The sequence below is a fragment of the Nerophis lumbriciformis genome, linkage group LG04 (assembly GCF_033978685.3).
Source record: "Nerophis lumbriciformis linkage group LG04, RoL_Nlum_v2.1, whole genome shotgun sequence".
Classification (NCBI taxonomy): Eukaryota; Metazoa; Chordata; class Actinopteri; order Syngnathiformes; family Syngnathidae; genus Nerophis; species Nerophis lumbriciformis.
Window position 1 is genome coordinate 58,163,408 of NC_084551.2, and position 16,476 is coordinate 58,179,883.

General features: G+C 40.9%; 1 protein-coding gene across 1 annotated transcript in view; it reads left to right on the forward strand.

Moving 5' to 3' along the window:
• Positions 1-16,476, forward strand: part of LOC133593526 (sodium- and chloride-dependent transporter XTRP3-like) — a 58,541-nt gene that overhangs the window by 8,749 nt on the left and 33,316 nt on the right. Inside the window, exons 2-7 of the mRNA XM_061946162.2 lie at positions 26-166; positions 9,677-9,768; positions 9,834-10,061; positions 11,625-11,735; positions 11,800-12,041; positions 12,205-12,367. Coding sequence (XP_061802146.1) covers positions 26-166; positions 9,677-9,768; positions 9,834-10,061; positions 11,625-11,735; positions 11,800-12,041; positions 12,205-12,367 — 977 coding nt within the window. The remainder of the gene's footprint in view (positions 1-25; positions 167-9,676; positions 9,769-9,833; positions 10,062-11,624; positions 11,736-11,799; positions 12,042-12,204; positions 12,368-16,476) is intronic.

Consider the following 16,476-nt stretch of genomic DNA (forward strand, 5'->3'; position numbering starts at 1 on the left):
TTCTAATTGTGCTTCTGTCTTTTAGGCGGGTTCTTGATTCCATATCTGCTGATGCTGTTTCTTGAGGGTCTGCCCTTGTTCTACATGGAGCTGGCCATTGGTCAGAAGATGCGTTTGGGGAGCATTGGAGCTTGGTCGGCCATCAACCCTTACTTGGGGGGTCTGGGTAAGTGTTGGATAGGAAACCTTAATAATGACTTCGGTCTACTTTTTGGAATGGTTTTGGAGAATCACTTATGACATTCACAAGTCAGGAGTCACCTGACTTGTAAATGTATTTAAATGAATTACATTCACATTAAATGAACAGGTGAATTATATATAAATATATAATTCACCTGTACATGAGTTGTTGTGTGTACTCCTTTAAGACAGAAGGAAATGATCAGGTTCAAAACAGAGACTCAGTATACCATCTGGTCAAACTGTGGTCAATCATGTGGGTTTGACCCAATCTTGTGGGTCAAACTCTGGTCAATCATGTGGGTCAAACTTTGGTCAATCATGTGGGTTTGACCCAATCATGTGGATCAAATGGTGGTCAATCATGTGGGTTTGACCCAATAATGTGGGTCAAACTGTGGTCAATCATGTGGGTTTGACCCAATCATGTGGGTCAAACTGTGGTCAATCATGTGTGTTTGCCCCAATCACGTGGTCAAACTGTGGTCAATCATGTGGGTTTGACCCAATCATGTGGGTCAAACTGTGGTCAATCATGTGGGTTTGACCCAATCATGTGGGTCAAACTGTGGTCAATCATGTGTGTTTGCCCCAATCACGTGGTCAAACTGTGGTCAATCATGTGGGTTTGACCCAATCATGTGGGTCAAACTGTGGTCAATCATGTGGGTTTGATCCAATCATGTGGGTCAAACTGTGGTCAATCATGTGGGTTTGACCCAATCATGTGGGTCAAACTGTGGTCAATCATGTGGGTTTGACCCAATCACATGGCCAAACTGTGGTCAATCATGTGGGTTTGACCCAATCATGTGGGTCAAACTGTGGTCAATCATGTGGGTTTGACCCAATCACGTGGCCAAACTGTGGTCAATCATGTGGGTTTGACCCAATCACGTGGGTCAAACTGCAGTCCCTGGCTACCTAAATTAAAGGAATACAAAACTCATGCAATAAAATGATAACAATAATTAATAATGTATATATATTAATAATAATTAATAATGAATCAATAAATAATCATACTATAGCATGTAATCAAATTAAAAAAAGTCATAAAATGCCCTTTCATTGACACATACTTAATATACAATAAATACAAGCACACTTTATTTACATCATCACACAAAGACAATACATGCTCTTGTTCACATCTGTCATCATTTGTAAAATCAACCATGATTTTAACAGCCACACCTCACAATTTACAACAAAAATGCTCTCATAAGATAAATATAATACACATTAAGTTGATGCGTCAAACATAATGCCCACCTTAGTGACTGTGTGAGCAGCTTTGATTGCTCCAAAGTCACTTTTTAACTTCAATTGTTCTATTCCTTTGGATATAACGGGGAGAAGGCTAAATGGTCTGTACTTGTTGATGTCTTGTTTATTTCCTGCTTTATGGATTGGGATGATAGTGGTAGTTTTCAAGGTGGTAGGGAAAGTGTTTTATGTTATTGATTTATTTATCAATGTTGTTATAGGAGCAGTAAGACTATCTTTATACATTTTTAGGAGTAAAGTGTCCAGACCGTATATATCTCTAGATCGTGAGTTTGATAATGCAGAGAGGATTTTGTTTACCTTTGTTTCATTTGTTAATTCTAAACTTAGTCCATCCTGAATAAATGGCAATTCTTTGCACTGATTTTGAGGGACTTTTTATTCAGGGTTTGTACAGAATGGATGAAATGTTCATTAAAATGATGACTTATGTCCAGACTGTCTGTGATAGTAGCGCCATTGATAATTAATGTTATAGTGTTGTTTCTTGTTTGCTCTCTTCCAGTGAGTTTGTCAATGGTTTTCCATAACTGTCTAATGTTCCCTTTTGCAGCTTTGATTCATTCTAAGTGAAAGTCAGCCCTAGACTTCCGCATAAGCATTGTAACTTTGTTCCTCAAAACTTTTAAAATCATACGATCTGTATTTAGACCTGTTTTAATTGCTCTTTTGAGAGCTGAGTCCCAATTCTTCATTAGAATCCAAATTGTTTCATTAATCCAAGGTATTTTTATTTTAGCACTTTTCTTTCTGGGTTTTGTTTTAGTGTATTTACAGATGATCTCTTTGATTTTTGTCATCCAAATGTAATTCTAGTAGGGCTGCTTATCATTTGTGTCATGTAGAAGCCGTTCATAATATCCTTAAGTTTCTTTCTACGCGACTTATTTAACCAGTCCAGATTAAAGTCCCCCATAACGATCAATTCTTTCATACTGTGCTGTTTGAGGATGTCTGAAAGTGAATTGAGAAAAATGTCTTTAGCTGTGGTCGGTCGGTATGCTACAATTACCTTGAAATACACTTCTGAGGACAATGTGATTTTAATTCCAACACACTCAAGATGATCTACTGGGAGGGTTATTTGTTCACTTTTAATGTTTTCCCTTACATAAAACTCTCTTCCTCCCCCCTTTGTCACTTGATCTGTTTTTTCTGTAATCTTGTACCCCGGGACATGAATTAGAACAAAAGGTGTTGCAGGTTTTAATAGACAAAGGTACCCCAGATTAGAGTCTGACAGTAACTGCTGGATTTGTTCAGTATGGTTCCTGTTGTAGAAAGTTTAATGATACGGACACATTTGTTACTGAATACTTTCTACAGACTTCTGTTTCTTATTTGATATGCTTAAATGTGTTGTTTTAGCTCAGCTGTTTTAAACTAATAATAATAATATAATTAGTCACCTATAACACAAAGTTTTGTCTTTAAATATATAATATCTGTTTATAGCATATTTTTTTTTTAAATAAAAAAAAATATCCAAATCAAGCCCTTTGGGGGAAAAATGTTTAGACCCCTGATCTAAAATATTAGAAGCTCTACAAATAAAAATAAAAATATTCTTAAAATATAAACCAAGTTTAGTTAGTTAAGTAAAAACAAAATAAGGAAAACTTTTATTTGAAAAATAACAACAACCCTAATGAACATACTGGCATAATTTTTTGACACACTAGTTTATGCAGTTAAACAATCATATTAATATCATTATCTTTATTATAAAAAATATAAGTAAAAATGTAAAAAGAAGAGCAAAAAACAACAACTATGAAATGAGCAACAGCTGACATTTTTAAACTAATAATAATAATATAAAAAGTCACCTATAACAGAAAGTTTTGTCTTTAAATATATAATATCTGTTTCTAGCTTTATTTTTTTTAAATAAACAAAATATCCAAATCAAGGAATGTGAGTGTGAATGTTGTCTGTCTATCTGTGTTGGCCCTGGGATGAGGTGGCGACTTGTCCAGGCCTTCCGCCCGATTGTAGCTGAGATAGGCTCCAGCGCCCCCCGCGACCCCGAAGGGAATAAGCGGTAGAAAATGGATGGATGGATGGATGTTGTGTAGCTGCAAGCTCCTTGTAGCCTACAGCAGGAGTGTCCAAATTGCAGCCCATAGCTACACTATGTTTTTAACAGACAACCCAAACAATTGAAAATGTGGTATTTGCGTGTCGGTTCAATCAGCGTCAACTACGCCCTGTTTTATCATTCGACCTAAGTCTTTGGTTTGGTAGACGGGACAGAGGACAAGGGAACAATGTGGGACAGCAATTGTCCATCTTATACAATGCTAGTTGTTGCAAGGATAGTTCACATGAGCGGTCATACCTTGAGTTCCAACATATATAGGAGTCAAAGGGCTCCTATTATGAGTCGTCTAATTGGTGATCATACATTTTGGCGGGTCGGGTGGCGGCACACACGGACGCAGCTCAGTCAGCCAGGGCTTTCACCGATAGGAGCAGTCCCCGTCCTCCTTTCGTTCCTGGGAGGCGTACCTAGTAGATGTCAGCTGATGTCATGCTGTCAGGCAACATCGGGAAGGTTCCTTCTGTGCGATATTGAATGTCAGGGTATAGTTTGTAAAGCAGGTCATTACCAAACAGGCAAGGTGTGTGCAGGTGGATGCTTCAATGATTGTGTGTCAATCATCAACTGATAACATTGTCCGTTGACACAATGTTATGTCCAGCAGGGGGTCTGTTTGTATCTCCTGCTGTGGGCGTCCTCTGTCACACCTGAATGATGTTCTGGCTGCAAATTGGAGCTTGTCTTGTTTAGAGAAGTTGGCACAGTCACATGACCAGTCACCCGGCTGCATAACAGTTTCCACCCTGGCTTGACCTAGGATAACCACGACCACCACCCGAGTCTGACTGTCTGGTTTCACGTCTGTTGAGGATTCTTACCTCCAGATGTTGGAGCTCAAAACACGTTCACCCACTGTTGAATACACCCTCGCTGATTTTTGACCTCTCAGTTCCTTTGACATTTAGTTTCAGCGATCTGTATTTTAAGGAGTTGTTTCCTTGCTGCTCTGTCACAGCCTTGTCGTTACCCTCTTGCTTAGTTCAATTCTGCATATCACGTTTAAATCAGAGGTGGGTAGTAACGCGCTACATTTACTCCGTTACATCTACTTGAGTAACTTTTGGGATAAATTGTACTTCTAAGAGTAGTTTTAATGCAACATACTTTTACTTTTACTTAAGTATATTTATAGAGAAGGAACGCTACTTTTACTCCGCTACTTTTATCTACATTCAGCTCGCTACTCGCTACTATTTTTTATCGATCTGTTAATGCACGCTTTGTTTGTTTTGGTCTGTCAGACAGACCTTCAAAGTGCCTGCCTTACTGGTGACGTTTCACTTCGTTCCACCAATCAGATGCAGTCACCGGTGACGTTGGACCAATCAAACAGAGCCAGGTGGTCACATGACCTGACTTAAACAAGTTGAAAAACTTATTGGGGTGTTACCATTTAGTGGTCAATTGTACGGAATGTGTACTGTACTGTGCAATCTAATAATAAATGTTCCAATCAATCAATCAAAAGTGTGAAGGAAAAAAGATACTTTTTTATTTCAACCGTACATCCCGTCAAAAGCCTAAAGACTGATCGCACATGAGGACGCTACTGTCTTCACAATAAAAGTGCCGCTCCATCGCGCCTGCGCTTTCAAAACAAGAGTCTCCGAAAGCCAGCGCAAACAAGCTAGCAAGCTACGGAGTTTGACGCCAATATATTTCTTGTAAAGTGTATAAAAACGAATATGGAAGCTGGACAAATAAGATGCCAAAAACCCACCACTTTCATGTGGTATTAGACAGAAAGGAGGAACTTTTCTTCTCCTCCATTTGAAAACGTGGACGTTATCATCACTACTGTCTGATTACAATCAATGCAAGTCATCAGAATCAGGTAATACACCAACTTATATTCTTGTCTTCATGAAAGAAAGGAATCTATATGTGTTAAACATGCATGTATATTCATTAAAACACCTTTAACATGTAAACAAAAACAGCAAAATAAATACATATAAATGATATACTGTATATATCATCCATCCATCCATCCATTTTCTACCGCTTATTCCCTTCGGGGTTGCGGGGGGCGCTGGAGCCTATCTCAGCTACAATCGGGCGGAAGGCGGGGTACACCCTGGACAAGTCGCCACCTCATCGCAGGGCCAACACAGATAGACAGACAACATTCACACTCACATTCACACACTAGGGACCATTTAGTGTTGCCAATCAACCTATCAATGTATATGAATATATATATATATATATATATATATGTATATATATATATATATATATATATATATATATATATATATATATATATATATATATATATATATATATATATATATGTATATATATATGATATGAGTGTGTATGTTACTCATCAGTTACTCAGTACTTGAGTAGTTTTTTCACAACATACTTTTTACTTTTACTCAAGTAAATATTTGGGTGACTACTCCTTACTTTTACTTGAGTAATAAATCTCCAAAGTAACAGTACTCTTACTTGAGTACAATTTCTGGCTACTCTACCCACCTCTGGTTTAAATCACAGCATTAATTGTCCCATTAAATGTTAATCAATACCCCTAATTCAAAGATTATACGTACTACTTCATGTATATTGAAGTAACATTTTAAATCAACTACAGATTGTCTATAAGTTAATTAAACTATCATTTGTGTCTATCAGTTACATTCCAGCACGCCGTCATGCTACACTTCACTTGTGCACTCTGACTTCCTGTCGTGCGTGATATTCTACAAAATAAAAGCATGCATTTATTCTCGTTCCTCCACCTGCTCATTCAACCCAGTCACAACACGCACACACACACACACACACACACACACACACACACACACACACACACACACACACACACACACACACACACACACACACACACACACACACACACACACAGTGTTGGGCTCCAGTTATTTTGATAGCGTGGCACACACACACACACACACACAAGGTCGTGTGTTAAGTGATAAACCGAACAACACTTCTCTCCTTTTTAACACTTTACATATCAACTCTTATTATAGATATTAATCTAGGCTTTTATTTGTAATTATTATTCAACACTATTCAAAGCAAACGGTTGTAAAGGTTATAGTTATTCGTATTATACTATCAAAAGTCTATAGCGAACTGAAAGCTGTTGAGATTTGGTGTGCCTCCTTATTTATTCTATGTTATGCCATTATCCTATCTTAGCTCACCACCCAGATGCATGGCGTAATGCTATGTCTAAATACAAATAAAATACTCTAACCTAAAAATGTTAGACTACACTTTAAAGTTAAGCGACTTAAAACTTACTTTTATTATATTCATTTCCAAACTCACCTCCACCACAGCAGACATTTTCCTCACATCCTATCTCAATACCCCCATAAATGGTAAAACTATGGCATAAGAGGTGTTTCACAAAGTTATTTAAGTAATAGATCTCAATATGTGGAAATTAATAAGACTAAATCCCAGCCAGAAAGAGTAACTTGTGGGGTTTCACAAGCCTCGTTATTGGGACATAAGTTATTTATACTTTATTTAAATGATATTTGTTCAGTATCTAATCATTTAAAATGTATTATGTTTGCAGATGATACAAATGTGTATTGTTCAGGAGAAGACTTGAAACCGCATATTGAATATATATAATGGGAAAAATATCCAAATCCATTGCTATTCTGTATAAAGTAAGACACATGCTGATTAAGAAATGTCTGCATATTTTATATTATTCTTTGATTTTTCCATATTTAACATATTGTGTTGAAGTTTGGGGAAATGTTTATGGAACAAATATAGACCCAATACTTAAACTTAAAAAAATCATTAGAATAATACACAAAGTGTGCTACTACGAACATACCAATAATCCATATGATCTTGAGGGGGTGTCTCCGGGCCCCTCTTATTTATCCTGTACATTTGGAACAACATTTCTCTGATACTAATATGCATTTTTATGCTGCCGATACCATTATTTATTGCTGTGGATCATCTCTTCAACAGGCTGATTGACTTCAAACTGCTTCTCAATGCTGACAAGATAACATCCACCAAAAATATTGTTTTTTTAATTTCTGTGGTATTTTCTCCGAGCGTGTGTTTAGTTTAGTTCCTGTCCTGTGACTCCCTAGTGAGGTGCAGATCAAATGATGCTAATATTTTCATAGTACTCGCTACAATAATCAGCAGGATTATTTTGCCTGACATTGTAATCACGATTAATTACAGGTTTTGAAAACATGAGTATTTGTTGTACCACCAAAACCCAACCTTTAATAGAATTGAACTGATGTGAATTTGTCATGTTCTGTGGTCATGTTTTGTTTTGGTTATGTTCTGATGGGTTTTGGTCGCTTTTAGTTCCTGTTTACACTCCCTTGTTTTGGTTGCCATGGTGGCATATGATTTTCACCTGCTGCTGGTGTTTTGAGTCACGCACCTGTTGTCACTAATGATGAGACTTTAGTATTTAAGCTGGTAGTTGCCAGGCAGTCGGCCTGGCGACATTACCGCTGTTATCTGATGATACTTCTGTTACTTCTGATACTCATGCCTGTTCATAGTTTATGCTTCATGCCATGCCACGTAACTTTTGTTTTTTCATGTCACAGTTAGCGAGTTTTGTTTCATGTTCATAGTTTCTGCCTTTGTGCTAGTTTTTGTTTTTTATCCAATTTGTTATCCGCCTTGTGCGCGCCTTTTTGTTTTGTTCTTTTTGGAGTTAAGAATAAATCATGTATCTACCGTCATTCGGGAAAGCAATCTGCGCAGTAATTTGCGCCGCCAAAGTCCACGTCATGACAGAATTAGTAACATATAAACAACAACAAGTAAAATAATAATAATAGCAATATATTTCAATTAAAATAGCAGTATAAAAAAAACAATACAATTCCACTTTTTCTTTTGATTTGTTTTTTATTCAGATTTGTACCTTCTACATTTATATGACCTCCACTGTCATTTACTCTTTTCTGAGCTGCCACCTTATCGTGGTAGAGGAGTTTACATGTCCCAATGATCCTAGGAGCTAAGTTGTCCGAGGGCTTCTATGCCCCCCTGGTAGGGTCTCCCAAGACAAACAGGTCCTAGGTGAGGGATCAGACAAAGAGCAGCTCGAAGACCTTTATGGAACATTTTCACTGATTCTGTTCATAACTTTTATGGACAGAATTTATAGGCGCAGTCAGGGCATTGAGGGGATCCGGTTTGGTGGCTGCAGAATTAGGTCTCTGTTTTTTGCAGATGTTGTGGTCTTGATGGCTTCATCTGGCCAGGATCTTCAGCTCGCACTGGCACACTTGCAGCCGAGTGTGAAGTGACTGGGATGAGAATCAGCACCTCCAAGTCCAAGTCCATGGTTCTCGCCTGGAAAAGGGTGGAGTGCCATCTTCGGGTTGGGGAGGAGATCTTGCCCCATGTGCAGGAGTTCAAGTACCTAGGAGTCTTGTTCACGAGTGAGGAAGGAGTGGATGGTGAGATCGCCAGGCGGATCGGTGCAGCGTCTTCAGTAATGCGGACTCTGTATCGATCCGTTGTGGTGAAGAAGGAGCTGAGCCGGATTTACCGGTCAATCTACGTTCTCATCCTCACCTATGGTCATGAAATGAGTTCCCTCCGTCGGTGGCGGGGCTCTCCCTTAGAGATAGGGTTAAAAGCTCCGTTATCCGGGGGGAGCTCAAAGTAAAGCAGCTGCTCCTCCACATGGAGAGGAGCCAGATGAGGTGGTTTGGGCATCTGGTTAGGATGCCACCCGAACGCCTCCCTAGGGAGGTGTTTAGGGCACGTCCGACCGGTAGAAGGCCACGGGGAAGACCCAGGACACGTTGGGAAGACTATGTCTCCCGGCTGGCCTGGGAACGCCTCGGGATCCCCCGGGAGGAGCTGGACCAAGTGGCTGGGGAGAGGAAAATCTGGGCTTTTCTGCTTAGGCTGCTGCCCCCGCGACCCGACCTCAGATAAGCGGAAGAAAATGGATGGATGGATGGATGTCATTTATTGGTGCACTTTGGACAATTCAAAGCACAATCAAAGGTTTTGAAGTCTACTATGCTTCTTTTTGTGGACAGAAAAAGTGTCTTGTTTATGTTTTGTTGTGAAGAAAAGCTGATTTGTCTGCAGGACTGGCGAGTGTGGTGGCCTCCTTGTATCTTTGCCTCTACTACAACGTCATCAACGCCTGGAGCTTCTGGTACCTCTTCAATTCCTTCCAAGTGAGCAGCCGGCTGACAACCATCAGCAGCTTGTCATTTCCTCAACTCATGCTCTGCCTTCCCAGCCGGTGCTGCCCTGGTCGCAGTGCCCGCTGAACGCCAACATGACCGGGCCGCTGGAGGAGTGCCAGAAGGCTTCTTCCACCCAGTACTTCTTCTACAGACAAACGGTGGACATTTCCACTTCCATCCAAGAGAATGGCGGCGTGAACAGCAGCCAGGCGTTGTGCCTCCTGCTGGCCTGGCTGATCACCTACCTGTTCATCATGCATGGAGTCAAGTCATCGGGAAAGGTGAGAGAAGGTCAAACGACCATTTGACAGCGACGATGATATGAATAATTTCATGGATAAATGTGCACTTGCAGCCTTTGAACAGTACAAGTAGCCTCTACCAGTGTACTGTACCAATATTGATATTCGTCCGATATCAAGGGCAGCTGTGGCTATGAAAGTAGCTTACCACCACCAGGTGTGAATGAATGATGGGTTCTACATGTAAAGCGACTTTGGGTACTTACAAAAGCGCTATATAAATCCCAGTTATTATTATTATTATTATTATATCACTGATTGGGACCTTTGCTTTTTCTAACTTTCTTAGTTGTGGTGTGCTGGTCTTGTGTACAATCATTACTATTATTATTGTTATTTTTATCATTATTATTGTTACTGTTATTGTTATTGTTAATATTATTATTATTATTATTATTGCTATTATTTTGTTATTATGATTATTATTGTTATTATCATTATTATTATTGTTAATAGTATTATTGTTGTTGTTGTTATTATTATTATTATTGTTCTTCTTCTTATTGTTGTTGTTGTTCTTCTTCTTATGGTTCTTCTTCTTCTTATTAATCGTATTCTTATTCTCTCTCCCAGCTTATTTATTTGCTTGTTCGGTTCCTTTTCTTAGCTGGTTACTTTGCTGTAACACAGTTCCAGTTAGACTTATGTTGAAATGTACAAAACACGTATTATTTTCTTGTGTCACTACTTCACATGCAAACTAGTGTAGTATCTGCTAGTCTAAGAAATAACATGTTTGCACCTGGTAAAAGAGTAGATTCCTTTTGGAGCAGGCAGCCAGCCATATCTTGTATGACATGCGCAGGTGGGGAGCATCCACTTCACCAAAGCAAGGCTCAGTCAATTGGTTGATGGTAGGACTCTCCCGGCAGGTCTCCATAAATAACAGTCATCATGCTTAGATCACGTCAACAGAAGCCCTCTCGCACACAAGAATACGCACGCGTATTTCGAGTAATATGAACTTAAAGACCGTAGATGCTAGATATTCGGGTTATAAGGGATGGTTGCCTGGCTGCTCAGGGAGAGATATCTTTTGGCTAGATATATTCCAAGTCCTGCAGGACTTGCTATGGTACTCACTGACCAAAAAAGTTGTTCAAAGATGATTCACTACGTCCGGCTTGCTTCATCACACACCCACAGCCTGGGAGAAGGTGGCAAGACCATACCAGCTTAGCAGTTAGAATGGTTTTTTCTTTCCTCTTCCCGCTGGGTTTTAGAACCTTCCATTGATTCAGAATAGTCCACGGCCCAATGGTAACGCATTCAAAAATCCATCATTTGCCTCAAGCCCTACTTAGCCGAGCTGTGTTCCGGTGACGTTGCTTAGTGGAAGGACTGGATGATGGAGCAATCACAATACTTTTGCTCTTGAATTGAATGGAGGTCAAAGGTAGAGAGTCAGGTTTATCAGACATTGACATGCTTTTCCCTGATTGCTGTCTGCAGGTGGTTTATCAGACATTGACATACTTTCCCCTGATTGCTGTCTGCAGGTGGTTTATCAGACATTGACATGCTTTTCCCTGATGTCTGCAGGTGGTTTACTTCACTGCCATATTTCCATATGTGGTCCTCATCATCTACCTGGTCAGAGGTTTAACTCTTCCTGGTGCCGTCAATGGTATCAAATACATGTTCACCCCTAAGGTAAGGAAGAACTTCTGCAAACTCAAAGTTCTCCACCTTGACCCATTCTTCTACCTGATTGCAGCTGGAGCAACTGGCCAACCCGACGACTTGGATCAATGCTGCCACTCAGATCTTTTATTCTCTGGGGCTAGGATTTGGGTCACTCATAGCTTTTTCCAGCTACAACCCATACCACAACAACTTTGAGCAGCAGGCCCTCATTGTTGGTCTCATCAACAGCGGAACATCCATCTTTGCTTCCATCGTCACCTTTTCCATCTATGGCTTCAAAGCCACAGTGAACTACGAGAACTGTCTGGAGAGGTAATTAGCAGTTCTGGCTAATGGTTTGTGTATGAGGGACCCTCCAAATGAATAGGAACTGACAATGACTCCATAGCCCAAGTAAATATTCAATGTTCACCAGTGTTGGGTTTGTGGTTAAAGATCACTTCAAATCATGAATGGAAATACTTTCCTTTTTCAGGACCCGCATATTGCTGTTGAATGCCTTCGACCTGGCAGAGGACAGCATCAGCACCGACAGTGTGTTGGACTGGGTTGTTAAGCTCAATGCAACGCACCCGGAGCAGATTGCTCAACTTGGCAATCAGCTGGAAAACTGTGACCTGGAGTCTGAACTAGATACAGTAAGTTCTTCATTATACTACAACATACTAACCCTAACCCAGGGGTGTCTAAACCAAGGCCCGCATACATCAAAACTGAAGGATGCAGCAAACAACTTTGATATATTTTGCACCAGAATCAGAATCAGAATCATAAATACTTTATTAATCCCTGTGGAGAAATGAAGATTTTCAGTAAAATCCCGTTCAAGATCAGACAAACATTACAGGGAGACAGAACAGGATTGCTGACAGGACTGCCAACTTCCAGCGCCCCTTACAAAAAAGTTGAGAAACAGGTAAATGCTGGGGGGGTGAGAAAAAAAAAATCAGTCAAAGCCTGGGCCCCTGGAGAGGGGGTCCAGACTGAGGCCAAGGAAAAAAAAACTTATAGCCATAGCACATATAAATATGTGTGTGAGAGGGAAACATCAAACATCAAAGAACACAAAGGACATTAAAGACGTTAAAAAAGCAGAGCTGACTCAACCAGCCACTTTCTACATACAGCTACAAAATTAAAACAACAACAATAACAAAAAACAACAACATATACACTGTGGTGGCCTCTGCAGTGTTCCACACCATTGTCTGCTAGGGTGGGCCGAGCATGGGCAGAGACAGGAGCAGACCCAACAAAGCAACCAAGAGCGCCGACTCCACCCTCGGCCGCCCACTAACTCTCGGCCAGTGTCCAGTCTGCAAGGATGAGCGAGGATGAGTCTTAAGTAGACTGAGGTGTCCGATACCTGCTCATTCAGCCAAGACACTGTGAAGCTTGTCTGTCCCGGCGCTCAGTGCCAGCTCCGCAGCCCTGTCTCTTCATCCGCATCTCCTCCTGTCTCTCCAAATGGACTCTGGTGTGGCAGAGACCCAGCAGCTGGTCTCCATGGCCAAAAGGCTCCCCGGAGCCAGATCCAGAAGTTTACAAAAAAGCATTGCAGAAGTCACGAAAGTGCCACGCCTTGTCACACAGTCCCAAAGGGTCCCCAACCAAAAGACAAAAAAACCCCCAAAAATACATGAAAATAAGAGGGAAACATCAGGAACACAAAAGGATGACACAGAGCTCCTGCCAATAGCAACCACTACAGTGGCGCCATCTTGGAAACAAAAAAACCCAAACCAAACCAACATTGACGTTTGTTCAGATTTGTAGTTATCCAGGCCACAGTAATCATTCAACTGGATTTTTCTGAGCTAGAAGAGAAGCTGCTTCAACCTTTGTGGATTACCATACAGATGACAGGGGCAGTATAGCTCAGTTGGTAGAGTGGCCGTGCCAGCAACTTGAGGGTTCCAGGTTCGAACCCCGCTTCCGCCATCCTAGTCACTGCCGTTGTGTCCTTGGGCAAGACACTTTACCCACCTGCTCCTAGTGCCACCCACACTGGTTTAAATGTAACTTAGATAATGGGTTTCACTATGTAAAAGTGCTTTGAGTCACTAGAGAAAAGCGCTATATAAATATAATTCACGTCACATTTATTAGCTTTGTGTAATTTCTGAAAATATACATGTGTATTTAGAATTGTATTTTTTAAATATGCAAAGGGGCAGCACGGTGGAAGAGGGGTTAGTGCGTCTGCCTCACAATACGAAGGTCCTGAGTAGTCGTGAGTTCAATCCTGGCCTCGGTATCTTTCTGTGTGGAGTTTGCATGTTCCCCCCGTGACTGCGTGGGTTCCCTCCGGGTACTCCGGCTTCCTCCCACCTCCAAAGACATGCACCTGGGGATAGGCCCCTCCCACCTCCAAAGACATGCACCTGGGGATAGGTTGATTGGCAACACTAAATGGTCCCTAGTGTGTGGATGTGAGTGTGAATGTTGTCTTGTCTATCTGTGTTGGCCCTGCGATGAGGTGGCGACTTGTCCTGGGTGTACACCGCCTTCCGCCCGATTGTAGCTAAGATAGGCTCCAGCGCCCCCCGCGACCCCGAAGGGATTAAGCCGTAGAAAATGGATGGATGGATGGAATATGCAAAGGGCCAATAAACGAGCAGCCAGAGCCTCATTCTGGACATCTCTTTGCTTACCCCTACGGCCTGCGGAGTTACTGAGCTGTCCCTTCTAACGACATCTTGTTTTTTTTAGCCCTGCCTTTGGGTTGAGCGTGTGATGTGTGATTCTCTGCCAGAATAAGGCCAGGTCCCACTCGTGAGCAAACTCCTGAGCCACCATGATGCTTCTCCACTATTTCGCTTGTCGTCATCATTCAACAATGGTAGTTAAGAAAAAAAATTGTCATTTGAAGTGGACTAACATTTTTACTATATACATTGATTTGAATTATGCAAAGGTAGGCTGTACACCCTTTGAACAAATCGTATAAACAGAGGAAATACAGTCCTAAAAGCTGACCAACCAAAGTCCATACGCTCCACTTTTATGGTTACCATTGTTTCTGGGGGCGCACGCCAAGAAACACTAAATAGTTCAGTAGCTTAGCAAGAGCTCTGATGCAGAAGCATAATTAAGGCTGAACCCCTAACCCCCAACCCCAACCCTTACCCTATCACCTTCATCATTTCTTATCACCACATAACCAGAGCCTTAATTATGACTACCAAAAATGTTACTTACAACGAGTTATACTCATAGTTGTAGTTTATTACTTGAGTTTGGTAACAGTTCATGAATGATATGATGAAGATGTATTATAATAACTACGCTATCAGTTTTAAAAGAATGGGAAGAGTCTTACACCAGAAGTTAAGTTCAGGCTGGAGACCACCCTCGCTGTAGTATTCCCCAACTTGACTGAAACAAAGTGACTGTGACGACATAACAAATGAGCCCCCTGACTGACCTGGGCAATGTGCCACACCTTGAAAATGTTTTGTAAACCTAAGAATATTTATAAGAATGTTGTCATTCATCCAGGTCATTGTAATCTCAGAGCATTCAATGGATCGCATCTGGACTGTTTGGTCCTACGCATTTGTTACACCACGACAGGCCTCAGGACAGATGCAATCCTCTTGAATGAGAGAGTAAGACAAGTCAATTTGACAATTGAAAGTCTCATGAATTACTCCTCAAACTGCAAAATATCTTGCCCAAAGAGGTCTGGGAAAGGTGATACATTTCACAATCAAAGCCCAACTAACACAACACAACAGAACCAAAATAAGACCAAAATGAGAACTTAGTAAGAATACCTCCACACCGTAAGCACTCATTTGGAGAGTAAGAAGTGGGAACTGAATAGATTGGTCAAGAATTTGTCCAGCAGAAATCTTACCCAAGCAGAAAAAGGTGTATTGGCCAAAGGGTTAAACTTTGCCATGACTCCACATCAGCTTCCGACAGTTGATTTGATCACAGCCACGGAATCAGCCATTAGGAAAAACAACCTAACTGAAAGTGAAAGTGACAGCAGCAAGTCCACCCCCAAACCTCTTCTTTGAGGGGAACATCAGGATCCTGCCAGCTAACAACACAACTGACTACCAAAACCAGTTGCTTCCACTCCACAAAGACTCCAACACATGAAATACTCAAAAGGGACCCACAAGAGAAGGACCATTGAGTACTTACAACCTCTACAAAATGTTGTATTATCTATTATACCAGGGCAGTGCAAACTACGGCCAGTGGGCCACATCTGGCCCACCAAAAAATAAAACAGAATTGTGCAAGTTGTGTAATAATTAGGACCACATGAATTGTCCTGTAATACCGAGTAATTCCACAGAGTGGCGAACTCTGCAATATGATTGCACAGCCCAGGTAGACTTCTTCTACTGCTCCTGCTACGAACCAATTTGCAACAAAGTTGACAGCGAATGCCAGGAGTTTGATAAGCAATAGACACTTTTTCACTCAAGTCTTGTGTCTTATTTGCCAAGAAACCCTGGTGGTTTTGAAGGAATACAACGTAAGTTTTCATGAAAATTTTAATTTCCCCTTGGGGATTAATAAAGTATTTCTGATTGTGATTCTGATTTCTCCACCAAGCCCACTAATTCTGCAGACAATGGCCGCAAGTCCCCAGAAGTTGGAAGCTAATTTTCAGCCTCAGCAAAACATATTTATCCCCCCAACTAGCATCCAAGCATCAAGCACAAAGGCAAGTTATCTACTGGCATTCAAATGACAAATCCTTTTTCCCAAGGAGACTTTCTAA